This window comes from Haliaeetus albicilla, chromosome W (genome assembly GCF_947461875.1).
Source record: "Haliaeetus albicilla chromosome W, bHalAlb1.1, whole genome shotgun sequence".
Lineage (NCBI taxonomy): Eukaryota > Metazoa > Chordata > Aves > Accipitriformes > Accipitridae > Haliaeetus > Haliaeetus albicilla.
This window is the reverse complement of record NC_091515.1, coordinates 36,740,497-36,767,749: the sequence shown is the minus strand read 5'-3', so window position 1 is coordinate 36,767,749 and position 27,253 is coordinate 36,740,497. Positions and strand designations below refer to the sequence as shown.

General features: G+C 41.0%; 2 protein-coding genes and 1 long non-coding RNA gene across 4 annotated transcripts in view; 2 read left to right on the top strand and 1 right to left on the bottom strand.

Annotated features, from left to right (window-relative positions):
• Window positions 1-20,076, bottom strand: part of LOC138683509 (nuclear cap-binding protein subunit 1-like) — a 57,012-nt gene extending 36,936 nt beyond the window's left edge. Inside the window, exons 1-10 of one of the 2 annotated variants that reach the window (XM_069775408.1) lie at window positions 19,840-20,076; window positions 18,238-18,323; window positions 17,337-17,437; window positions 15,593-15,749; window positions 13,966-14,073; window positions 12,933-13,054; window positions 12,375-12,444; window positions 10,157-10,372; window positions 6,646-6,743; window positions 3,464-3,527 (exon numbers count right to left, since the gene is read on the bottom strand). In XM_069775408.1, coding sequence (XP_069631509.1) covers window positions 3,464-3,527; window positions 6,646-6,743; window positions 10,157-10,372; window positions 12,375-12,444; window positions 12,933-13,054; window positions 13,966-14,073; window positions 15,593-15,749; window positions 17,337-17,437; window positions 18,238-18,323; window positions 19,840-19,876 — 1,059 coding nt within the window. In that variant the 5' untranslated portion in view covers window positions 19,877-20,076. Of the gene's footprint in view, window positions 1-3,463; window positions 3,528-6,645; window positions 6,744-10,156; window positions 10,373-12,374; window positions 12,445-12,932; window positions 13,055-13,965; window positions 14,074-15,592; window positions 15,750-17,336; window positions 17,438-18,237; window positions 18,324-19,839 lie in introns of those variants that run through there. The other variant, XM_069775409.1, reaches the window with a different exon arrangement.
• LOC138683512 (uncharacterized) overlaps window positions 1-27,253 on the top strand; it is a 143,903-nt gene that overhangs the window by 53,115 nt on the left and 63,535 nt on the right. The gene's annotated exons all lie outside the window — the stretch shown is intronic.
• LOC138683511 (nuclear cap-binding protein subunit 1-like) overlaps window positions 23,082-27,253 on the top strand; it is a 66,869-nt gene continuing 62,697 nt past the window's right edge. Inside the window, exons 1-3 of the mRNA XM_069775411.1 lie at window positions 23,082-23,176; window positions 24,762-24,918; window positions 26,438-26,545. Of these exons, the coding sequence (XP_069631512.1) occupies window positions 24,859-24,918; window positions 26,438-26,545 (168 nt within the window). The 5' untranslated portion in view covers window positions 23,082-23,176; window positions 24,762-24,858. The remainder of the gene's footprint in view (window positions 23,177-24,761; window positions 24,919-26,437; window positions 26,546-27,253) is intronic.

The following is a 27,253-nucleotide window of genomic DNA, read 5'->3' as shown; positions in this document are numbered from 1 at the left end:
TTATGTATTGAAAGGCCACAATAAGGTCTCCCCGGAGCCTTCTCTTCTCCAGGCTGAACAACCCCAACTCTCTCAGCCTGTCTTCATAGGAGAGGTGTTCCAGCCCTCTGACCATTTTCGTGGCCCTCCTCTGGACCCGCTCTAACAGGTCCATGTCTTTCTTGTGCTGGGGGCTCCAGAGCTGGATGCGGTACTCCAGGTGGGGTCTCACGAGAGCGGAGTAGAGGGGGAAAATCACCACCCTCAACCTGCTGGCAATGCTTCTTTTTATGCAGCTGGCTTTTTTAGTGCCGGCTCATGTCCAATTTTTCATCCACCAGTACCCCAAGTCCTTCTCCACAGGGCTGGTGATAGACAGCGAACTTCCAGTTGTTTAATGAATCAGTGCATGGGACCCCCTGGGAAACTGCCCTCAGGGATAAAGGAGCAGAAGGGACCTGGCAGCTCTTTAAGGACGTTTTTCTTGGAGCACAAGAGCTCTAAATTCCCATGCGTAAGAAATCAGGCAAGGAAGGCAGGAGACCAGCATGGCTGGGGAAGGACCTTCTGGTCGAGCTGAAGTGCAAGAAGGAAATGCATAGGCAGTGGAAGCAGGGACATGCGTCCTGGGAAGAATATAGGGATGCTGCTCGGGTGTGTAGGGATGGGATCAGGAAAGCTAAGGCACAGCTGGAGCTGAATTTGGCAAGGGATGTGAAGAATCATAAGGAGGGCTTCCACAGGTGCATTGGCCAGAAAAGGAAGGTTAAAGAAAATGTACCCGCCCTGATAAAGAAGACGGGAGATCTAGTGACAACCGACATGGAGAAGGCTGAGGTACTCAACGACTTTTTTCCTCCCTTTTCACTGGCAACCACTGTTCCCACATCTCTCAAGTCCCTGAACCTCAAGGCAGGGACTGGGGGAACAAAGTCCCTCCCATCGTAGGAAAAGATCAGGTTCAAGACCACCTGAGGAACCTGAACATACACAAGTCCATCAGACCCAAGAGAGGTCTGGGAGTCAGCCTCACCTCTGTGCCCGGTAAGATCACGGAGCAGATCCTCCTGGAAGACATGTCAAAGCATATGGAAGACAGGGAGGTGATTTGAGAAAGCCAACATGGCTTCACCAAGAGTAAATCGTGCCTGACTACTCTAGTGGCCTTCTACGATGGAGTGACTGCATCAGTGGATAAGGGAAGAGCAACTGATGCCCTCTACCTGGACTTCTGTAAGGCCTTTGACACGGTCCCCCACAACATTCTTACTGCTGAATTGGAGAGATATGGATTTGATGGATGGACTGTTAGATGGATAAGGAACTGGCTGGATAGCCACGCCCAAAGAGTCACAGTCAATGCCTCACTGTCCAAATAGAAACCAGTAACGAGTGGTGTCCCTTAGGGGTCCATACTGGGACTGATACTCTTTAATACCTTCATTAATGACATAGCTAGTGGGATTGAGTGCACCCTCAGCAAGTTTGCGGATGACACCAAGCTGAGTGGTGCAGTTGATACTCTAGAGGGAAGGGATGCCATCCAGAGGGACCTTGACAGGCTGGAGAAGCGGGCCTGTGCGATCCTCATGAAGTTCCACAAGGCCAAGTGCAAGGTCCTGCACCTGGGTGAGGGCAATCCCCAATAACAGTACAGACTGGGTGATGAATGGATTGAGAGCAGTCCTGCAGGGAAGGACTTGGGGATACTGGTGGACAAAAAGCTGGACATGAGCCAGCAGTGTGCGCTTGCAGCCCGGAAAGGCAATCGTATCCTGGGCTGCATGAAAAGAAGTGTGGCCAGCAGGTTGATGGAGGTGATTCTGCCTCTCTACTCCACTCTTGTGAGACCCCACCTGGAGTACTGCGTCCAGCTTTGGGGTCCTCAGTATAAGAAAGACATGGACCTGTTAGAGTGGGTTCAGAGGAGGGCCACGAAAATGATCAGAGGGCTGGAACATCACTCCTCTGAGGAAAGGCTGAACAACCTGAAAGGCAGGTTGTTCAGCCTGGAGAAGGCTCCGGGGAGACCTTATTGCGGCCTTTCAATAGATAAAGGGGGCTTATAAGAAAGATGGAGACAGACTTTTTACCAAAGCCTGTAGTGACAGGACAAGGGGCAATAGTTTAAACTGAAAGAGGGTACGTTTAGATTAGATATTAGGAAGAAATTCTTTACGATGAGGGTGGTAAGACACTGGAAAACAGGCTGCCCAGAGAAGTTGTGGATGCCCCATCCCTGAAAGCGTTCACGGTCAGGTTGGATGGGGCTTTGAGCAACCTGATCAAATGAAAGATGTGTCTGCCCATTGCAGGGGGGTTGGACTAGATGATCTTTAAAGGTCCCTTCCAACTCAAACCATTCTATAATTCTAAGAATTTCATCTATATGAACTTTGGTTATTTTCAGATTTGATGAGTTTCTGAATCAAATAATTTTTCAAGGCCTTTAAGTAGTCTGTTTAATAATGATGTGCGATAACTGTTTTTGGAAGTAACGTGCAACTGAGCATAAAGTAATATTCTGTAAAATAGTTGCACAAACACCTGAAGTTTTATGGTCCCTGAAAGTACTTAGATGTTAACAGCAGAAAAAACTTTACTAACTCTAAGATTTCTCTTGACTGAACTTGGAGTACAGAAAGTGTCTCAAGCTGACCAAAACTAAGTTTCAGGGCATTCAGAATATTTGGGGTTTTGTTGTAAAGTTGAATTGTTAATCCCATCTTGATTAAGGTAATTATTCCACAATCTTATGACTTCTTGCAATTAGCTCTGAATTTCATTTCCAGTTACACTTTTTCAAGTTTTTCACATGACTATTTGCTGTTATTATGGCAATCACTTTTTATCTTTTAACTTTAGATAGGAGTTTTTGAAGCAAGTTTTATACAGCTCTGCATCTTGTTAGCAGTCCACTGAAAGGAGGCAGCAAGAGGAAAACTACATTCCTAATCCCATATATATTTATGGTTATTTAAAATCCTCCAACTTGAAGGAGAAAACATACCACTATTTCACAACAAATGCCTTTCAGGGGCATTGGTATACAATTCATCCAAGTGACTTTGAAGATCACTAAAAAAAGACTAACTTAAGTAACATTTATTCACAAGATCTTTTAAGTGCAGTCATCTCCAAGACACTCTAGCACACTGGAGTGATTAACACAGAAAAACATCCAAGAACAGCTTGAGAAATACCACGACTTGGAATGCTGTTGCACCATAAGATCCTGATTCCCAAACAAGGCTCCTAAACATCACATAAATAAATTAATAACAATAGTAATACTAATAGTAATAATAATAATAATAATAGTTGAATTTATTATCATTATCTAACCTGTTCAAAGCCATTGCACTTTAAGTCAACAGGATAAGACTGCAGACTCCTGAGTCATAGTGTAATTTAATAGATCCATCATGGAGTTAATTGGGGTTTGTTACTTTGGAAATAAAGAGGTTATCTGTAAAACACATACCTCTACTATGTGGTAGTTCAAGGGGATCTTATTGTTTCCTGGATAGCTCAACAACTGTGCAGCACTGTAAGTTAACAGATGCATTTAGTTTAAACTGAAACACAGCAAAAATGATGTAGATACTAAACAGACATGAAATATTTAATTCTTTGCAAGAGTTTACCCTTATGAAGCAGGTAAAATAAGCAGACCTCAAAGACTGAAATCGTCTATTTATCCACAGAACACATACAAAAAACCTGGCACAAGCTCTTAGCAGTACCTGAACCATGGTTCGGAGAAACACATTTCATCTCCATACCCAAGCAATGCTTAAAGACAGACTGCTAAACAAAACACACAGTTTTACATAAACCCTCACAGTGACCTGTGATGCTGTCATCTGTCCACTAAAGGACAAACTACATTGGTATATCAGGAAAAATAATTTAAAAAAAAATCCAAACAATAGATTTGCTTTCCAGTCATTCTCAACCCATCAAACTAATGGGCTACAGAAGACATAATAGTGTTACAAATGAATTGATTAAAAGATACAGCATCACCCATTATTTATAAAAAGCAAAAAATGCTATTTTTCAAATTTTAGCTCTCTAGCACTTCTTATAACCCCCTTCTAGTCTTACTTTCTTTGGAGAAATAAAAAAGTTCCCTCCATTAACTTCAACAGCACTGGATTTCTAGTCTCTGCCAAGTCAAAAAGCTGTAACCAAAAACTTACAACACATATCCGCACCAAAAACACTATTCCTGCCTAATTTTTGCACAGTATACCAAGTTTGCTGGCTCTTACTTGGGAGCACAAGAGAGCTAAATATCTGTGGTAAATTATCTGGGTTACCAGTTACCCATATCAGATATTATTTCAGCAGAAATGAAGAAATGTAACTGGACTGTTGCCTGGCAGCAAAAAGAATTGCAAGAGAAGTGTTAAGATTGGCCTCAATGGAAAATTAATAGGAATGTCTGGGTGTGAAAGCACCAGAAAGAAGAGAGGGAAGGAAGGCCCTGAGTACACCCCCCCCCCCCAAGGTTTTGTTGCTGGACTGTGGTGGGTTAGCCTTGGCTAACAGCCAACACCACACACACACCCTGCCCCACCCCACCCCCAGCTGCTCACTCACCCCCCTCTCCCACAAGATGGGGAGAAAACCAAAGGAAGATGAAAAGACTCATGGATCAAGATAACGACAGTTTAATAGGGAGAGCAAAAGCTGCACATGCAAGCAAAGCAAAATAAGGATTTCATTCGCTACTTCCCATTGGCAGGAGGATGTCCAGCTGCTTCCTGGAAAGCGGAGCCTTAGCATATGTAATGGCTGCTTGGGGAAAACAAACGCCATAACCATGAACGTCTCCCCCTTCCTCCTCCTTTTCCCAAACTTTTATTGCTGAGCACAATGTCATATGGTACGGACTATCCCTTTGGTCGGTTGGGGTCAGCTGTCCTGGCTGTGTCCCCTCCCAGCCTCTTGCCTACCCCCAGCCTACTTGCTGAGGGGGCAGTAACAGAGAAGGCCTTGACGCTGTGCAAGCACTGCTCAGCAATAGCTAAAACATTGGTGTGTTATCAACACTATTTTGGTCACAAATCCAAAGCACAGCACCATACGGACTGCTATGAAGAAAATTAACTCCATCCCAGCCAGACCCATTACGTGGCCTTAAAATAATGACTTAGAAGAATGCTCAGCAGAGGTTCCCCCCAACCTTTTTTCCCTGGGAGCTGCTTTTAAGCTGAGGTTCTTGCACCTGGCCCTGCATGAGCTACACTGCAGTTGTGTTGCGGCTACGCCTACACCTGAGCTTTTACCTCCCCGATTCTGACCCACTGACTCAACCTCAGCCCTGCCTCATCACTACAGACTTGCCTGGTGATCACCAGACTGTGCTTGACCCTGGTTATCATCATGGACCCGCTCTGCTCTTGATTGGGTCCTGAGGGACTGCACCCTGTCAGTGCGGCCACTGCCTTGCCTGTGCTGGGGTCACCCTCGGCTCCCCTTTCCTTGCAGGGCACCCTACCCTTGTGGCTCCCTGACAGGCTATAAGAGCATATGTTAATGTCACCTAGATTTACAGGTCATCAAGATCCTAGCACACCTCTACCTGCAACTTATCAGGATACCAAACTTGGGGAAAGGAAGGGCAGCCTAAAAGAAGTGATAGCCCACATCCAGACTAAAAGATTCAAGCCATTAAGAGATAATGGTGGGAAGATAGAAGAGGGTAGGAGCCATAAGACACACAGATAAGGAGATACAGAACAGAAACAGTGAGCAAATCCTACTGATTCTCAGAGGTGTCCAACACAGGATGGAAAGACAAAAGATTGCAACTACTTGTCAACTCCTTAAGCATACAAAAAGGCCCCAAACCAACACACAGTTGCCAAATGAAGAACAACCCAGGAGACATAAGGAGGACTCAGTAGCTGGTGGGAATCCCTTGTCCTTGTCGATTCAAGTCATCTTGAACAGATTACCTAGATACAGCCATCTTGGTGCCCAACTGCTGGACAGACCACTTGGGACTCACTCATGTTTTGATGCCTGAGAGGGTGAGCGTGAATGAGCTTTACTTCAGTTTTATTTTAAAATTAAACCATCTTCCCTCCCCATAAGGTCTCTCATTGAGATTTGCTACATTGTTGCAACATCATTTCCTACAGCTGCATAGAACTTTAAATAATAAACTTTGTTGACACTGTACTGGCTCCCATGCAGACCTAGCTCAATTATCTCTTCCATATAATTACAAAAAGAGGAAAAAAGAATGGGATGAAGAAGAAGCAGGAGCAACAGGAAACTTCCAGACAGAGCCAGTTCAACATTCGCTGTGCTTGTGCTGGAAAGCACAGTACAAACACATTGAGAGTCTCTGCAGCACTGCAAAGAGTGGGTCTGTGCCATCCTCTGTAGAGAAATCCTGGATAATCCAGGATGCAATCATCAGGGTGCCTCAGCCCTACTGAATTACATGAACAATCCATGATCAGGATACTCCAGCCTCACATTATTCCAGATAACAGTGTCAACCATAGTTCACTGAACACTTCAGGAAATGATGAATTTCAAACTTTTACTTAAATGTTGTTGGGCTTTGAAGGTCCCTGATGTTAGGGGAAGCCATGATTGTATATAAACAGTGCCGGGAACCCATAACAATAAGCAGCATCCTACCAAGTCTTTCTCTCTTTCCAGTGGGATTTGATGATGCAGTGGAGGTTTTCTTCTATTACAAATCTTTCAACAGAATGACTGCCAGGCATGACAGGGCCCTATTAAAATGGAATCAAGATTGATGAAAGATCACTGTAGAGAAACACAGTTTTTTTAATACGCGCACACATACACATATATATAAATAAAAGTAAAACTTGACGGATTGAATTAGGCACTCATGGAGATTTAACATCAGCAAGTTTTAGAGTCAACAGCTAAAAGACAGGCTTCAAACTTCAGTACAAAGTTACCAAATACAACATTATCATGAGATTTTGGATTTTTGTACCAGATTTGTACATGAATCATGTAAAAATCTTATAAACAAATAGCCAGCTATGATTTCAACTGCACCCATATTTACAATGAAACAGTTTTGGTGCTGTTTATAGTTTGTTAATTTCACGTACAAGATTTAAGTACTTCTATATTTAGGCAGCTGGGACCATGCTAAACAATTGACGTTTTGCACCTTTTGCTTCTTCAAGTTACACAGAATTATTATACATCGGGAGTGTATTAATACACGCTTCATCTTTTCCAGTTACAGCACAGATCAGAGTGATCTGGGAACTGACAATGCAGCCTGCTCTAGTTGCAAAGTGAAAACATTGCAGCTTTAATCATCTCAGTGTTCTGTCTTTATGCTGGTTATAAAAGCATAGTTTAATAGCTAGCTTAACAAACATGCTTTACTTCATCATTAGTCCACAGCATGGCTTAGTTGTATATTCACTGTCTGTTACTATGCATCAGCTGATGCAAGAACTCAAGCTGCAAGAACTTGATTGCATACCAGTACCTTATTATCCTTTACAGCCTTGTAAAACTAGACCCAAAGCATCACAAACCCACATTTATATACCAAGTGCAATACTTGCAAAATCTCACTGTAAAACTAAAGAACTATCAAGGTATAAAGCATGCAAGAGTGAGTATAGGCCATACTGGTAGAGGAGTGGTGTTGCATGTTAAAGGGAGCACAGATGCAAATCAGATCAACAAGCTAAACACATAAATAAGTAACAGAACCCTGATGGATTGAAATTCCAGGCCTAAACAGGGAAAAGATGTAGTATTTGACTACGTGAATGACGGTGACAGCAACACAGGCTATAACATGCCAAGTAAAAAATACACTACTGCATTTTTTCATTTTACATACTTAGCTTCAAAAAGGGTGTTATGAATAGAAGCTAAAAGGGGCAGCTAAAAAGTTCCATTTTTGAGGGTGGCACAGAGACTATTTAAAGTTACTGCGCAGCAAATGCATACTATTTGCTGAGAGAGACTTGCAAAGAGGCAAAAAGGAAATCAGACGTGCTAAACAGTAGTACAAGAGAGGTTAGCAAAAGGAATCCTGAAAGCTGAAGTTGTGTCTAGATGAAGACATGCCAACAAGTGATTACCCACCGAAGAGTTCACGGAACTTGAGAATGAAATAGCTGACCTATTAATTGGGGTGCATATCCTCTCGTTCAAAATCAACCTGATGTCTAATCAACTAAGATGATATCAATTGTAAAGGTCTTTCAGGAAACTGCAAACCAGCAAGGCTGACTTCCATATTGGGCAAATTATTGAAAACTATTAAAAAAATAATAGCATTAGTAGGCATAAGCATAAATGCTGTTTGGGGAAGAGGCAGCACAGCTTTTGTAAAGTCAGGCCTCTCAAACTCATTGGAGCTCTCTGACGAAGTCAACAATCGTGTGTAGATATGAGAAACATGGCTGACAGCCTAGCTGGATCTTCAAAAGGCTTTCATGTAAACTAAGCAACCACAGTATAAGAGGAATATATAAGAGGGTCACCAGGAGAACCCCACAGGAATCTATCCAGGGACCTGTGCCATTCAGCAGATCCATAAATTATCTGGAAAGGAAGCAGGCATTGGATATGAAAAAGCTTGCAGATGCTACTTTTAAATAACTTGGTAACAACAAGGGCCATCCATGAAAAATCGCAGATAAAAAAAAAACCTTGAGAAACTTGGTGTCTGGGTGTTAAAGCAGAAGATAACTGTGGGAGCAGCTCGGAACACCTGGCATTTGTTTTCAAGAGTGACCATTAGAATTTGTTGTGCTGCATGTTGGCCAAGCCTTTGAAGAACTAGTCTCACAAGGTCAGGTTGGAGGATGGCCTTGTGTAGGCCTGGGAAGATGTGGCTGAAGACAGTCACGAGTATGTGTATGGAATGTTTTTATCTTTAACTGTTCTGAGGACTGGCAAACATCCCAGCTGAGCCAGATATGCGCTCCTGTGTTAGTAGTATTGGCTGTATGCCGTTAGTTCTTTCTAGATCTTTGTTGAAACATATATAAGTTTGATCCTTTTGTGAAATAAAGGGAATCTTGCACAGAGAGCTTGAGTGCTTAATTCAGTCGCCGCAGATAACCATAAAATGACTGGTTGACTTTTGCCTACAGATGGGAAAAATAGACCAGCTTCACATATAAAGTGGTGAGCACTGAACTGCCCTCTATTGTTCAGGAATGCAAACTTGGTTGTGACATAGTTCTATACAAACTTTATCTCAGTATTCAATAACAGACTGGACTTATCAGAAAAGGATTAGGGAACAACACTGAACATTATGCCACTGTATAGGTTCATGGTGCATCCACATCTTCCATTCCATATGCAGTTCTAGTCATACTTGCCACTCTCCCCTCCCCCAACAGGATATAGCAGTATAGCAGAACTGGAAAAATTTCATAAAAAGGTGATGGCGGTGACCTAGGGTATAGAACAGCTTCTGTATAAGGAACAATTAGACAGGCTACTATCATCCAACTTAGAAAAAACACAGTTGAGCCAGGATATGCTAGAGATTTTATAAATGATGAATTGCCTAGAGAGGTTGGAGAGAACAAATGTTTGTTGTCTCTTCCCATGCAAGAGTTGGGGGCCATCAAATGAAGCTAACAGGTGGAAAAGTGCTTGGGGAAAGCATTTGCTTTTCTTCCCCTATGCCTAAATTCTCTTGTCAAAACATCTGCTCTTGGCCACTGCTGGAGACAGAAACGGGGCTAGATGGACTTTTGATCTAACCCGGGTCAACCGCTATGTTCCATGATCTATATCAACCAATTTGAACAGATGGGTAGAGAATAGTCTTCAATGTATAAAGTTCCTATAAGCAGCCAGGCTAAGGAAACCCAAACCACCATCCTCACCAGGAGAGGCTGCTACCCGAACACAGTTATATTATTAGACATCAGAGAATCCATTCAAGACATATCCTTAATGAAAACATCTGAAAATCACTTATTAAATTTTAAACTTCAATAATCTACCTGTCAGCATTAACTCTGTCATCTAGTTAATCTCCCCAGCAGTATCAAAATGTAATTACTGCTAACTTTCACACTGATAACCATTCTGGGAGAGGTGATACTGCATCTTGACCAGCACTGCCTTGCAACCCCCCCATTGCACATTCAGTTCCACCTTAGCAAATACATACCTCTGGGTCATCTGTGTAGTCAAACATCCGAAAAATAACCCTTGGCATTGGGTACACTGAATCTTCAGTGTGAGGCGGAGGAGTGAATGGAGGCAGGTTATGCTGCAATGCTTCGCAAAGAATACTGTCAAAGGCAAGGTAAGGCCTCAGAATGTGTCTGTCTTGCCAACGGTCTTTTTTCAACTTCTGAATCTGGGCCCAAAGGCAGTCCAGGTACTGAAGAAAAAGACACGAAATATCAGACATGGTGAATTTTATAACTGAACTTGTAGCTCCCTGTGACGTATGGACTATCAAACATTTAGGTAAACTCCTTATTGCATTCAGAAAAAAAAAACCAAACCCAAGCAGCTACTTAAATTGCTTATTAGAAGCCATCTAATGATTCAGTAAACCAAGAGACAACTTAACAACTCTGAACAGCAATCTTGCTCCTAATTTCACACATTAAAGGCATCTGCCATTTTACTAGTAAAATAAACACCAGAATGCAGTCCAGGAGTCCAAGTGTGACACACAAATTCACTGCATCAATATTAATTCAGTCAACATCCATTCATTCCAAAAGAGCTACATTATTTCAATATTACAATTAAAGATTTAAATACAGTCTAAGAGATACTAAATTGAGGGGGAGCGGTTAATACAAGGAGAGCAGGGCTGATGTTCAGAGGGACCTGGACAGGCTGGAGAAATGTGCTGACAGGAACCTCATGCAGTTCAACAAAGGCAAATGCCAAACCCTACACCTGGGGAGGAACAACTCCAGGCACCAGTATATGCTGGGGGCTGACTAGCCAGAAAGCAGCTTTGCAGAAAAGGACCTGGGGGTCCTGGTTGAACAAGTTAAACATAAGCCAGCAGTGCACCCTTGCAGCAAAGAAAGCCAATCACATTCTGGGCTTTATCGGCAAGGGTGCAGCCAGCAGGTCAAGGGAAGTGATCCTTCCCCTCTATTCAGTACTTGTAAGGCCACATCTGAAGTGCTGTGTCCGGTATTGGGCTCCTCAGTACAAGGCAGACATTGATATATACTGGAGCGAGTCCAGTGGAGGAAAAAGCAAAAGCTCAATAAAAAGAAAAAATCATCCCATATCAGCCACCTCTCCCCTCTAATACTTTTGGTTTAATTATGAAAGAGGGTGCAATTAGTGCTGCATAACATTTGCGTGTATCTGTTTAGCACTTTCTAGAGCTGTAAAAAGCAAAGCCACTGCAGGAAGAACACTCTAAAGGTTTTCTTTTTGCAGAAGGGAAACATTTTAATGGGTAAATTACCTCTTCCTTCTCCAAAAGGTACTTTCAGTACAGAGCCTTGTAACCCCATTTCCCAAGAATATTATGTTCAGTGACCATTCCTTGTTTAGCAGCATTTCCTAAAGGGGACTCTCACCAAACAACAAAATGCTCTCCCACTCATCCAATGCAGCTCTAAGTTTTAGCCCAAGACTTGGAAGAGAACTTCTTACCTAGAATCCATTTGGAATAAAGACACATGGGAGGGTGATTCAAAAGAATTAAATTTTTTCTTAAAGCACCTTTAATTTTAAAATTCCAAAGAACACTTGTCCTGGTTTCAGCTGGGATAGAGTTAATTGTCTTCCTGGTAGCTGGTATAGTGCTATGTTTTTGAGTTAGGTATGAGAAGAATGTTGATAACACTGATGTTTTCAGTTGGTGCTAAGTAGTGTTTAGTCTCAAGTCAAGGATTTTTCAGCTTCTCATGCCCAGCCAACAAGAAGGCTGGAGGGGCACAAGAAGTTGGGAGGGGACACAGCCAGGGCAGCTGACCCAAAGTGGCCAACGGGGTATTCCATACCATGTGACGTCACGTCTAGTATATAAACTGGGGGGAGTGGGGGTGGGGGGATCACCGCTCGGGGACTAACTGGGCACCGGTCGGCGGGTGGTGAGCAATTGCATTGTGCATCATTTGTATATTCCAGTCCTTTCATTATTACTATTGTGATTTTATTAGTGTTATCATTATCATTATTAGTTTCTTCTTTTCTGTTCTATTAAACCGTTCTTATCTCAACCCACGAGTTTTACTTCTCTTCCCGATTTTCTCCCCCATCCCACTGGGGGGGGGGGGGGAGTGAGTGAGCAGCTGTGTGGTGCTTAGTTGCTGGCTGGGGTTAAACCACGACAACACTTCAGCCAAATAATTCTTTTAAAGCATCTTTTAAACAGTACAAAATAAATAAAGCCTACTTGCCTCTTCTTGTGGATGTGGTTTATCAGCAGTCCAAACTTGTAACATGGGTACATGAATCTTCTGGCGACGCCTGTTTATTACAGGAAAGAAAACCTAACACTTAAAAAGCTGATCTAAGCAAGCAATGTTTTCTTATTGTGAGCATACTACTATTTGGTCTATTGAGCTGATGAGGTCTGCAGTAGTATAAAAACAGGTTTGTGAACAATTAAATTATAACTAACACCTAGTCTCAACGGCAGTGTTAACTCAAATCACTTGGAGAAAGACACACACACAAACAGACACACAGACACAGGTGACCAGCAGCCTAGTCATAACAACGCAGACATGTATGCATCAAGAAAATATTACCTTCAACACACACAGAAGTTGAGAGTGATACTTAAGTTGTTTAGATTCATAAACCTCTCCATCTATTTTATTTTTCAGGGTCTTTTCCTCACAGTTGTTTGGGTCTAAGAATTTAGAGTATTTCTAAATTAACAATAATCAAAGTTATTGATCCATACTTGAATAGGTACCAGAAAGAGTATATTTTTACTGGTTATAGCTTACTTCAGATAGCTTTCTGTGTGGGACAAGAGGCGATCTATTTCAGCATCTTTCTTCTCATACAACTCCTTTCCAACCCAAGGCAAAGATGACAGAAATGCAAACACATACCAATCACATCGTACCTACAGGAAATAAATTAAAAAGGGATTTCTTTGACAAACTTATTGAATTTGTCTCAATGCAAAGAGTAGCAAACCCAGGAGTATTTAAGGGGATGTAGAGATCAACTCCAGTTAAATCAGCAATCAATACTTGGGATTAAAACTGTGTGTCAGTTCAAGTTCCTGAAGACGTGTCAAGAGGCTGTTTGAAAACAGGAATGTATAATTCAAGAGGCAGACATTTAGACATACAGTATATTTGGAGACCCACACAAAAACCCTTCTACAGAGCCTCTTTACTTAAATCATTCAAAGTTACCAATGCCAAGTTTCCTGAAGAATTTCTTTTAAAACTCTTAACAAAGAAAAAAAGTTAAATTTAAGTTGAACTAAGCTATCAGCAGAATGATATAATAATTGACCCTTCCATAAAGTAGGCATACGCAACCCATAAGGTGCATCACTGTTACAGTGACCTTAACGTGATCTATGAATTCTTTAGGCTACTGCAATGCACTCATCGGCAAAGAAAGAGCTAAACTCAATTACCATAGTCCACGGTGCATTAGCTGGATTGGCAGCCAAGGAAAAAACATATTCTTACCTGAAAGATGTTATATTTTATTTGGAACATGACATGTGCACATAAGAGAACAAATATTACTTTTAGAATCTTTCTGCAAACTAACTATATATTACAACTGTTCAATAAACTTGGCAAAACTCACTGAGTATTATATACTTGCCAGAAGCAAAGGAAAAGAAATTTACTTGAGTTACCTCACTACAGAAGACTTAACTATTTCACTGTATGCATTGTATTGTCTAACTCACAGGATCCTTTTATTCATGCTAAGTGAATGTTTTATTCATAATAAAGTGAAATTGTGTAAAAACAGCACAACACTTGAGATGGCAGTTACTACGCTTACTTGTGGTATATCTTCCTCCTGTGTCACACTCACAAAGTTCTCAAACATGGCTACCATTGAAGGTGCAGCTATTACATGACAATTCACAAGATCAGATAGAAAACGAACCTATTGAACAACAAAAAACCATGTTATTTTATTACATTTTTAAATGAATACTCTTGCATTCAACTACACAAAAAGAAATAAGCATTAATTCAACTTTAAAGGAGGTGGGGAGGAGAGGGATGGACACACGAGGGGAGGGGGAAGGGGGGAAAGAGGGCACAACAGAGCAGGGGGGAAAATGGATGGGACACACAGTGACAGCTGGAGAAAGATGTGAGAGGGAGACACAGGGAACGCCCAAGCCAAAACACATGAGCTAGAGTGAATGACAGGGTGGGAGCCTGAGAAAGAATGAACCAGAGGGCACCAACAGTTGACAGCTGAAGAAAGAACGAGTGAGACACAGAGAATGCAATCCAGTGCATGATAGTTAGAGCATATCGCAGGGAGGGAACTGGAGAAAGCAGGAGCAAGAGAGCGAGCCAGAGGGCGTGAGCTTAAGAATGAGTGAGACACGAGGCATGAGCCAGAGCGCATTACAGGGTGGTAGCTGGAGAAAGAACAAGCGAGAGAGTGAGACACAGGGCACAAGCCAGAGAAAGAAATAGCCAGCAAGACACAGGGCAGGGGCTGGAAAGAGCATGCATGAGACACAGGGCAGGGTCCTGCGAGCGAGAGAGCGTGACATGGGGCAGGGGCAAGAGTCAGAGAGATAGAGACATGAGGAGTGGGCAAGGGGTGGGGCAGGGGCAAGAGTCAGAGAGATAGAGACATGGGGAGTGGGCAAGGGGTGGGGCAGGGGAGCTGTTGGGGTGAGACACAGAGTAACACACACACAGTATGCAAGACTGAAGATGGAAATTCACTTTTTGCATGTATACATCAGTGTTAAATCAGTATGCTGCTCATCCATGACTTTCATACAAAACACATTTCTATGGTCACTTATCCATAACTTGAACTAGTTTCATACAGACAGACCCTTAAAATCACTGCTATTGTCAGGTTTTAACAAGGCACCAAACTAATGGTATGCTGCTAATCAAATTGAAGTCATTTCAAAAGGAGCCAGCACTGAAAATTACCCACTTGGTCTTCGTTACTCACAAGCAGGATGAGCATACAGGACTGATTACAGCCATCCAATATAACCTATCTACTTGGGAATAAGCTGCCTTTAAAATAAATAAATGGACCCAACAGGAACAGTATTTGTCTCTGAGTACAGTAGAAATGAATAGCTTTCATTCACCTTCTAAATTCTCCTGTAGAACAAACAGGGGGGGGAGAAAGAAAACCTCTGATTTCCTGAGAGCTAATTTGGCTGTGGGAAATTTCACACATAGTTTGGAGGTCAGTTTTGCAATCATAACCTAATTTTTCATCTCCTTAGGAAGGAATACCACACACTTTTTCCTGGCATGTCTATGGAGCACTACATGGGGATGCCAGAAAAGACCATGTTGCATACAGAAAACCTCCAGCCCCCCCGGATGTCAAAAGGAAGAGTAAGTAACATTGGGTGGGGATGGGGAGAGGAAGACTAGGGGAAAAAAGAGATGTGAAAGATTCCACTTACTAAGTACTCAGCTTCATTATACATGTTGACTTTCAAACATTCTTTGAGCTGACGAATCATGGCTTCTACAAATTCCCCACCGAAGTTGTAGTTCCTGGCATTCAGCAGCCCAACTAATGTTGTGTAAATGGTAAGCTTTTCTGGTAATAGACGTGCACTGATTTAAATGAAGAAAAACAAGCATTTTGTTAGATGTTCATTTACCACATGCCAACCACTGCATTTACATAGCATCTTTGAACCTGCTTTGTATAGGTTATGCTTCTCTTGTGTTTAAGCAAGGTAAACTGCTAACCTGACATTAGTTATATGTCCTGTGGACAAAAGATTACAGAACATCCTTTTTAGGACTATAATCCTTTAGGAATATATATACTACTTTTCAATATATTTTCTCTTTAATTATTTTTAACTCGTAAGCATTTAGTATTATAGTAGGTTCTAAAACCTATAGCAACTACACTTTAAGACATTTTCAGCTGCAGTCTCCAACTCAGCAAAACTTTCAGTCTGGACAAAAGCTGTTATTGAAGCAAAGGGCACAAGGTATCAGACTGGAATGACATTTGACAAAAGCTTCTAGTAATATAATTTTAAGTACTGCCAAAATATATCATTTAACAGAAAGTTTTGAAAGTATCAGTCTTTAAAAAAAAAATAATCCGTTAATTAAAAATATATATATATATATATATATATTAGAAACCATTCTGACTATTCTGCCTCATTTTCCAGTGCTTTATATACTCTATGGGAATATGGCCAAATAATACCATTTAAGACAACTTGTTCAGTGTAGCATAAGTTAGCCATTCTATTATACTAGAACAGCAAGATTACACAAGAGATGTAAACATTTTACATCACTTAAAAGTTAAATTTGATTGTAAGCATCTCAAACTTAAGTAAGCAATTTTCAGTATAAGGTCTTAAAGAAATAGACAGGTTAGGTCCTATTGTAACCACTTATTTTCTTCAAATGTTTTGTAAACGTGTAAGCTAACTCCATGCCTTCAAAGGCATTCAGCTGTTGTGGGAAACAGATATACTGTTTGACTCATGTTTATGAACAGTGCTACAAAATGGATTTAAAGTTTCCTTACAGCTATAGCACAAGCCGGCACTGAAATACCACACCCACACACTCCCAAAACGTGGTATACTATTGCAGACCCCACACAATCCTCTCCTGGGACACGTCACCAGTGGCCCAACAGACACAGCAACTCTGTTCCAGTGCTTTGCTAGGGAGAGGAAGGAGTGCTGCTAGCCAAGGGGGGAGCCTACCTCTGGTCCCTTCATCTCTCCACTACTAGAGGGTAGGTTCATGGAGAGAGGAGCACCTCAGCCCCTAAAAAGGGGAATAGGAAAAGCAGGAATACAAAGATAAGAATTGGCACCCAACAGATTTTTGTATTCTTTAGTGACCGTTCAATTCAGAAACAAGATACTACAGCATATTCCCCATGGCAACGAGAAAGCAGCTCTGGGATCTACTCTGCTTATGACCTTGCGCACACATTTCAAGTGAGAGTACTGTACATGGATATTTTCCTTGATTTATGCCTAAGTCAATAGACTAAGCTTCTCCTCAGATTTCTTTTGCCTGGAGTAAGACAAACCCTAAGCAATAACAGTGTTCAAGAAATAAAAGCTGTTCACACCATTTAAAGTACTTCAAATACTTAAACTTTTCTATTTAGCACAGATAACAGAGCACCTCCCAAATCTTCTGCATACGTACACAGTACAAAGAATTCTTAATATCTTGCTTTTATAGTTTGGTAGATCGGCTTCCAGGACACCAGCTAGACCCTCCAAGTTGCTCTCCAGAGAGGAAGTACTCTAAGAAAGAAAAGAGTGTCTTCTCATCAATCAGGTACATCAACTATCCCCACAGTAACAAGCGGAAGACAAGCAAATAGGATAAAACAAAATATGACTTCGTATTTTCCTCCTGTTAGAAGTAATGATTCAAATTCCATTAGGAATTCACAATTTCTCTCATTTGCTAGAAATAAGAAGCAAAAATGACTAAGAGGAGCTTCAGCTGTGACTTCTCCACAGCAAGGAGCTCTAGTGTTTTCCTAGGAAGTAAGAGTTAACATAGCTTCAGAGGTATCTCAGCAACCGAATTAAACATTATATTAATGGCATCAGGGGAAATGAAATGACTACATAGCTTGTATGTGGCTTAAATTAATGTATAAGAACCATCATATTTGTTGTCACCCTTTTTTCTACGCTTGTTACAAGCGCCAAACCCAACCAAGTCCCAAGATCAGTTGTGACATTGGTGGGGTCTGTTGTTGTTTGTTTGTTTGTGGTTTTTTGGTATGCATCTCATTAGTTTCCCTCTACTCCTTGAAAAAAATGGAAGCAGCGATAAAGTTCAGACTTGGAACAATACCTCTTCACTAGTTATACTTCAGCATTGTATCACAGGGTTAGCATTTAAGAATTTTCTTTTTTAAAACCCAGTTTTGCAGAGGCCAACAATTTTCCAGCTAGGAAGTTTCCAATAGATTTTCTTTTTTTGGACCACTAATGTTCTATTAGCACATAAAAACATATAAGACAAAGAAAACAATGTATTATGTTCAAGGACCCTAAGTCACAAAACAAAATGGAAATAGTATTTATACCTTCTCTCCCACTCTGCATATTAAAGATTCAAGTCTCTCTTCAATTTCAGATGGCTCAGATGTTCTCCTCCTTTTGTGAGCTTGCCCTGTTTCAATACATTACATATATTATATGCCTGCTGTGGTGGGTTGACCCTGGCCAGCGGCCAAGTATGCACGCAGCCACTTGCTCACTCCCCCCACCCCCAGCACGATGTGGGAGATAATAGGAAGAGCAACAGCGAGAAAACTCATGGATTGAGATAAAAGGCTGTTTAATAAGTGAAGAAGGGGGGCAGGAGGGAAACAAGTGATACAAAGGCAGTCGCTCACCGCAGTCGCTCACCATCTCCCACCAACAAACCAATGCCTATCCAGTCTCTGAGTGACAACCACCTTGGAAAGACTACCCCCCCAGTTTTATTGCTGAGCATGACGTTATATGTCATGGAATATCCCTTTGGTCAACTGGAGTCAGCTGTCTCAGCTGTGTCCCCTCCCAACATCTCATCCACCCCCAGCCTACTCGCTGGAGGGGCAAAGTGGGAAAAAAGAAAAGGCCCTGACACTGTGCAAGCAGTGATCAGCAATAGCTAAAACATTAGTGTCTTATCAACACTGTTTTGGTCACAAAGTATAGCACCATATGGGCTGCTATGAAGACAGTTAATTCCATCCCAGCCAGACCCAGTATACCTGCTTATTCTAAAAGAACTCTTGATACTTTTACCATTCCAGCAACATACTTCTAAGAAAAAAAGTCCTGACAAAGCATTCAAAATTGACCCAGTAAACAAGAAAAACAAAATTATAGCTATATTACTGATGACCTAATCCATGAAGTAGAAAGTTAACATTGTAGCTGTCTCAAATTTTATTTAGAAATAATTCTGCATTTCTGCTACAGTATGAGACAGCACATGTGAGATAAACTAAACATACTTTACAGAGTTACCAGTTACTATGTATTTTGTTAGTGCTTTATAACACCTTCTTCAGCATACATTAAAAAAAAAAAGATATTAAGAATCCTTGCTTATATTTTTAGGGTTTTTATAAGCTTAGAAAAAGCTGCACATCAAAGCAATTAAAAAAATAAAAGTGTGATTAAAAACCAGTTTATCTTTGCAATCAAAAGCTGAAAAAGCTAGTCGCAAAACTGTCCAACTCCCCGCTCACACAGATTTACGTTAAGAAAAACAGCATTTGAATCAGTTTCTGAAGTCGGTCGTTCTCCACTCAATGTTTTCTGAACGTTTTCTATTAAGCCTCTACAAGATGCGAGAACGTATCCTTCTGACTACACGTATGCAGAGCTGAGTGCTCCGATCAGTTTACTTTCACCCAGGGCGCTCCCTGTTATTTGAGGCAGACCGAAGCAACGGCTCAGGACAGTCTTTAGCCCCAGTTATATAAAGCGATTCCTTGCACCAGAGCGCCCTACAAGTCCTGACAGAGGAACAGGGTGAGCCGCCGCCACCCCGAGCCAAAGGTGAGGGCAGCGCCGCGGAGAGTCACCTCAGCCGAGACCTGCCCCTCCCCCAGCCCTAAGGATGACACGGCCCCAAGCGCAGGGCATGCGGAATCCAGACGCTGGAACTGACTCACTCCATTCATGCTTACCATCGCTCTCGTCGCTGTGCCGCCGCCGCCGTGACATACTAGCACCGCCCCTGCGAGAAATCTGCGCGTGAAAGAGGAAAAAGCAGGAACGTTATACGCACAATAGGAGAAGGAAGAGCACTATGTAAAGACCATACAACAGGGACCAGAATATTTTCCTCCGCTTCCCCCCTCCCTACTTCCTGTTCGTCTCAATCTTCTTCCGGGGTAAAAGAGCAATAGGAAAAGCTACTGCCTCCTCTTTCGCGATTTCCCACGACTCTGGGAGTTATCGCTATTCTATCTGTTTCTCTATAGTACAAAGAACTCGGATGATTTCTAAGATGGGGAAAAGAATAGACACCAAGTTAGTGATTTTTTCCATTAAATGAAAAAGTTTTATTTCACTTGTGTGGTCTCTTTTGAAGGCTTATATTTTGCCCACTGCACGTGTCAATTGTGCTCTGTGGGCCCCACCCCAGGATACCTTACTGATGTCTGGTGACATCCCAAAGTTTCTAGTAGGCTCCCAGACACAAGCCACATTAGTTTTGATGTTCTGACAAAGTAAGAAAATCCCTTGACAATTTGAAAAAGTTACTTGCTATAAGCAGGTTCGCATATGGCTCAAACCTCACATCATCTAGCACAAGTTTGTTACCGAAAAAGCTGGTCAAAGAAAGTCTCTAAGACTCAATTTTGGAATTTTAGAAAGCAGGCATTCTTTATTGCAGCGCTGGATGCACAAGGGATAGTTCCTCCTAGTGTGCATACTGTTACAAATATTCTGATAATTTAAAATTTTATATAAGCTGGGTTTGATCAAAAGGTAAAGATTGTAGAATATAGGGGTTTGAAGCTCGCAATGTAGTCATCGAAACTTAGGAACATACAAAATGTGCTGTATACAATCAGAAGAAAATAAGTATTGTCTAAAATTAGTTAACCATAGAAACTTGGACCGATTTGTTAGTTTGTAGTGTTTTGTCCTAAGAAACTAAGAGAGATCGTTATGGACCTTAGTTCTGTTGCTTAGAAACCCCACTTTGATCAAGATTCCAGTTAGTGGAATTAAGTAAGATTAACCAATGAATGTTTTAGTATAAGAATATTGACAAGGTGGTGTGACTGAGGGCCAATCACTAGAAATTTTAAATTCAAGAATTAACATTGAATGTACTTTTATGTAAATCTAATACATGATGGCGAAAATCGTACTGCGCAGAATCACATAAGAGAGGTCAACTATCGGACAAAGTGAGGAAGACTATGGAAGACCACCAGAGGGTTTCTGAAGACCACCAGAGACTTCACCATGCCTGCGTAAAGGGACATTTACATATGCTAATGATTTATCGGACAGTTGATGATTATGTATGACATTTCCCAGAAATCTAGTGAATATGTATAACAGGTGTGTATTTAACCTGCATGATTAAACCAGACAGGTGCACACACTAGGTGGAGTGTTCCCCTGTGTGCCCAGCGCTGCAATAAAGAAGTGCCTGCTTCTTAACTTCTCATTGCTGTTAAGGAGTTTTATTCCGGATTTCGGCAACAATACCACTACCTACAGCAAGCAAAGCTTATATTGTTCTAATATATACATATTCATTACATTTCCCAGAATTGTCATACATATTCATGTTATTTCCCAGAAATTATTTACATAGTGTCCGCCCTTTTGGGCATGCGCTATTAAATGGGTCGGTGGTCTTTTGGGGTCTTTGAAACCCTCTGGTGCTCATTTTCTTGGTGTCCGCTAATTGAACTCTCTCTTAAGGCGTGCACAGTGCAGGTCATCTCAGGTGGTTCATCTCTTCTTCCCAGTTAGCTGGTCCTGGCAGGTTTTAATCACAAAGCTCAGCAGAACTTAAGGCTCCTTATCTATTTATGCATACTGTTAACAAAACTCGAGGCTTTCTTACATACCAAAAGTTTCAAAGTCGCTCAAGCAAGCATAAATTAAGCACTACAAAAATACAATGGAGTCTTTCAACTCCAGCCTTACTCAACACCTCATGTCTATAAACAGACACACAGCAAGGAAAGCCAGCAACAGGAGGGAATACGAATAAGTAGGTCATGCTCTTCATAGATCCATTTTCTCCTCCCTTGCAGGTATGTTAAAGGCTCAGATATGAATAAGTAGATGCAGAAGAATCTAACTGCACGTGAGGGAGTCTAGCTTGTGCTGCTCAGAATTCATCCAAAAACTATCGATTTGAACAATTTGTGTTTCTTTATTTAGATAACACAAGTAACTGGATTCTTAGGATAAAATTTTTCAAATTTAGCTTTTAATGAGACACTAATGTATCCAGTACACAGGAGTTCTTGTGATGCCTTGAATAATAAAGGCTGGAGTTGAAAGACTCCACTGTATTTTTGTATAAATTAAGCACTACAAAGACTGAAGAGAGACTTGAATCTTTAATATGCAGAGTGGGAGAGAAGGTATAAATACTATTTCCATTTTGTTTTGTGACTTAGGGTCCTTGAACATAATACATTGTTTTCTTTGTCTTATATGTTTTTATGTGCTAATAGAACATTAGTGGTCCAAAAAAAGAAAATCTATTGGAAACTTCCTAGCTGGAAAATTGTTGGCCTCTGCAAAACTGGGTTTTAAAAAAGAAAATTCTTAAATGCTAACCCTGTGATACAATGCTGAAGTATAACTAGTGAAGAGGTATCGTTCCAAGTTTGAACTTTATCGCTGCTTCCATTTTTTTCAAGGAGTAGAGGGAAACTAATGAGATGCATACCAAAAAACCACAAACAAACAAACAACAACAGACCCCACCAATGTCACAACTGATCTTGGGACTTGGTTGGGTTTGGCGCTTGTAACAAGCGTAGAAAAAAGGGTGACAACAAATATGATGGTTCTTATACATTAATTTAAGCCACATACAAGCTATGTAGTCATTTCATTTCCCCTGATGCCATTAATATAATGTTTAATTCGGTTGCTGAGATACCTCTGAAGCTATGTTAACTCTTACTTCCTAGGAAAACACTAGAGCTCCTTGCTGTGGAGAAGTCACAGCTGAAGCTCCTCTTAGTCATTTTTGCTTCTTATTTCTAGCAAATGAGAGAAATTGTGAATTCCTAATGGAATTTGAATCATTACTTCTAACAGGAGGAAAATACGAAGTCATATTTTGTTTTATCCTATTTGCTTGTCTTCCGCTTGTTACTGTGGGGATAGTTGATGTACCTGATTGATGAGAAGACACTCTTTTCTTTCTTAGAGTACTTCCTCTCTGGAGAGCAACTTGGAGGGTCTAGCTGGTGTCCTGGAAGCCGATCTACCAAACTATAAAAGCAAGATATTAAGAATTCTTTGTACTGTGTACGTATGCAGAAGATTTGGGAGGTGCTCTGTTATCTGTGCTAAATAGAAAAGTTTAAGTATTTGAAGTACTTTAAATGGTGTGAACAGCTTTTATTTCTTGAACACTGTTATTGCTTAGGGTTTGTCTTACTCCAGGCAAAAGAAATCTGAGGAGAAGCTTAGTCTATTGACTTAGGCATAAATCAAGGAAAATATCCATGTACAGTACTCTCACTTGAAATGTGTGCGCAAGGTCATAAGCAGAGTAGATCCCAGAGCTGCTTTCTCGTTGCCATGGGGAATATGCTGTAGTATCTTGTTTCTGAATTGAACGGTCACTAAAGAATACAAAAATCTGTTGGGTGCCAATTCTTATCTTTGTATTCCTGCTTTTCCTATTCCCCTTTTTAGGGGCTGAGGTGCTCCTCTCTCCATGAACCTACCCTCTAGTAGTGGAGAGATGAAGGGACCAGAGGTAGGCTCCCCCCTTGGCTAGCAGCACTCCTTCCTCTCCCTAGCAAAGCACTGGAACAGAGTTGCTGTGTCTGTTGGGCCACTGGTGACGTGTCCCAGGAGAGGATTGTGTGGGGTCTGCAATAGTATACCACGTTTTGGGAGTGTGTGGGTGTGGTATTTCAGTGCCGGCTTGTGCTATAGCTGTAAGGAAACTTTAAATCCATTTTGTAGCACTGTTCATAAACATGAGTCAAACAGTATATCTGTTTCCCACAACAGCTGAATGCCTTTGAAGGCATGGAGTTAGCTTACACGTTTACAAAACATTTGAAGAAAATAAGTGGTTACAATAGGACCTAACCTGTCTATTTCTTTAAGACCTTATACTGAAAATTGCTTACTTAAGTTTGAGATGCTTACAATCAAATTTAACTTTTAAGTGATGTAAAATGTTTACATCTCTTGTGTAATCTTGCTGTTCTAGTATAATAGAATGGCTAACTTATGCTACACTGAACAAGTTGTCTTAAATGGTATTATTTGGCCATATTCCCATAGAGTATATAAAGCACTGGAAAATGAGGCAGAATAGTCAGAATGGTTTCTAATATATATATATATATATATATTTTTAATTAACGGATTATTTTTTTTTTAAAGACTGATACTTTCAAAACTTTCTGTTAAATGATATATTTTGGCAGTACTTAAAATTATATTACTAGAAGCTTTTGTCAAATGTCATTCCAGTCTGATACCTTGTGCCCTTTGCTTCAATAACAGCTTTTGTCCAGACTGAAAGTTTTGCTGAGTTGGAGACTGCAGCTGAAAATGTCTTAAAGTGTAGTTGCTATAGGTTTTAGAACCTACTATAATACTAAATGCTTACGAGTTAAAAATAATTAAAGAGAAAATATATTGAAAAGTAGTATATATATTCCTAAAGGATTATAGTCCTAAAAAGGATGTTCTGTAATCTTTTGTCCACAGGACATATAACTAATGTCAGGTTAGCAGTTTACCTTGCTTAAACACAAGAGAAGCATAACCTATACAAAGCAGGTTCAAAGATGCTATGTAAATGCAGTGGTTGGCATGTGGTAAATGAACATCTAACAAAATGCTTGTTTTTCTTCATTTAAATCAGTGCACGTCTATTACCAGAAAAGCTTACCATTTACACAACATTAGTTGGGCTGCTGAATGCCAGGAACTACAACTTCGGTGGGGAATTTGTAGAAGCCATGATTCGTCAGCTCAAAGAATGTTTGAAAGTCAACATGTATAATGAAGCTGAGTACTTAGTAAGTGGAATCTTTCACATCTCTTTTTTCCCCTAGTCTTCCTCTCCCCATCCCCACCCAATGTTACTTACTCTTCCTTTTGACATCCGGGGGGGCTGGAGGTTTTCTGTATGCAACATGGTCTTTTCTGGCATCCCCATGTAGTGCTCCATAGACATGCCAGGAAAAAGTGTGTGGTATTCCTTCCTAAGGAGATGAAAAATTAGGTTATGATTGCAAAACTGACCTCCAAACTATGTGTGAAATTTCCCACAGCCAAATTAGCTCTCAGGAAATCAGAGGTTTTCTTTCTCCCCCCCCTGTTTGTTCTACAGGAGAATTTAGAAGGTGAATGAAAGCTATTCATTTCTACTGTACTCAGAGACAAATACTGTTCCTGTTGGGTCCATTTATTTATTTTAAAGGCAGCTTATTCCCAAGTAGATAGGTTATATTGGATGGCTGTAATCAGTCCTGTATGCTCATCCTGCTTGTGAGTAACGAAGACCAAGTGGGTAATTTTCAGTGCTGGCTCCTTTTGAAATGACTTCAATTTGATTAGCAGCATACCATTAGTTTGGTGCCTTGTTAAAACCTGACAATAGCAGTGATTTTAAGGGTCTGTCTGTATGAAACTAGTTCAAGTTATGGATAAGTGACCATAGAAATGTGTTTTGTATGAAAGTCATGGATGAGCAGCATACTGATTTAACACTGATGTATACATGCAAAAAGTGAATTTCCATCTTCAGTCTTGCATACTGTGTGTGTGTTACTCTGTGTCTCACCCCAACAGCTCCCCTGCCCCACCCCTTGCCCACTCCCCATGTCTCTATCTCTCTGACTCTTGCCCCTGCCCCACCCCTTGCCCACTCCTCATGTCTCTATCTCTCTGACTCTTGCCCCTGCCCCATGTCACGCTCTCTCGCTCGCAGGACCCTGCCCTGTGTCTCATGCATGCTCTTTCCAGCCCCTGCCCTGTGTCTTGCTGGCTATTTCTTTCTCTGGCTTGTGCCCTGTGTCTCACTCTCTCGCTTGTTCTTTCTCCAGCTACCACCCTGTAATGCGCTCTGGCTCATGCCTCGTGTCTCACTCATTCTTAAGCTCACGCCCTCTGGCTCGCTCTCTTGCTCCTGCTTTCTCCAGTTCCCTCCCTGCGATATGCTCTAACTATCATGCACTGGATTGCATTCTCTGTGTCTCACTCGTTCTTTCTTCAGCTGTCAACTGTTGGTGCCCTCTGGTTCATTCTTTCTCAGGCTCCCACCCTGTCATTCACTCTAGCTCATGTGTTTTGGCTTGGGCGTTCCCTGTGTCTCCCTCTCACATCTTTCTCCAGCTGTCACTGTGTGTCCCATCCATTTTCCCCCCTGCTCTGTTGTGCCCTCTTTCCCCCCTTCCCCCTCCCCTCGTGTGTCCATCCCTCTCCTCCCCACCTCCTTTAAAGTTGAATTAATGCTTATTTCTTTTTGTGTAGTTGAATGCAAGAGTATTCATTTAAAAATGTAATAAAATAACATGGTTTTTTGTTGTTCAATAGGTTCGTTTTCTATCTGATCTTGTGAATTGTCATGTAATAGCTGCACCTTCAATGGTAGCCATGTTTGAGAACTTTGTGAGTGTGACACAGGAGGAAGATATACCACAAGTAAGCGTAGTAACTGCCATCTCAAGTGTTGTGCTGTTTTTACACAATTTCACTTTATTATGAATAAAACATTCACTTAGCATGAATAAAAGGATCCTGTGAGTTAGACAATACAATGCATACAGTGAAATAGTTAAGTCTTCTGTAGTGAGGTAACTCAAGTAAATTTCTTTTCCTTTGCTTCTGGCAAGTATATAATACTCAGTGAGTTTTGCCAAGTTTATTGAACAGTTGTAATATATAGTTAGTTTGCAGAAAGATTCTAAAAGTAATATTTGTTCTCTTATGTGCACATGTCATGTTCCAAATAAAATATAACATCTTTCAGGTAAGAATATGTTTTTTCCTTGGCTGCCAATCCAGCTAATGCACCGTGGACTATGGTAATTGAGTTTAGCTCTTTCTTTGCCGATGAGTGCATTGCAGTAGCCTAAAGAATTCATAGATCACGTTAAGGTCACTGTAACAGTGATGCACCTTATGGGTTGCGTATGCCTACTTTATGGAAGGGTCAATTATTATATCATTCTGCTGATAGCTTAGTTCAACTTAAATTTAACTTTTTTTCTTTGTTAAGAGTTTTAAAAGAAATTCTTCAGGAAACTTGGCATTGGTAACTTTGAATGATTTAAGTAAAGAGGCTCTGTAGAAGGGTTTTTGTGTGGGTCTCCAAATATACTGTATGTCTAAATGTCTGCCTCTTGAATT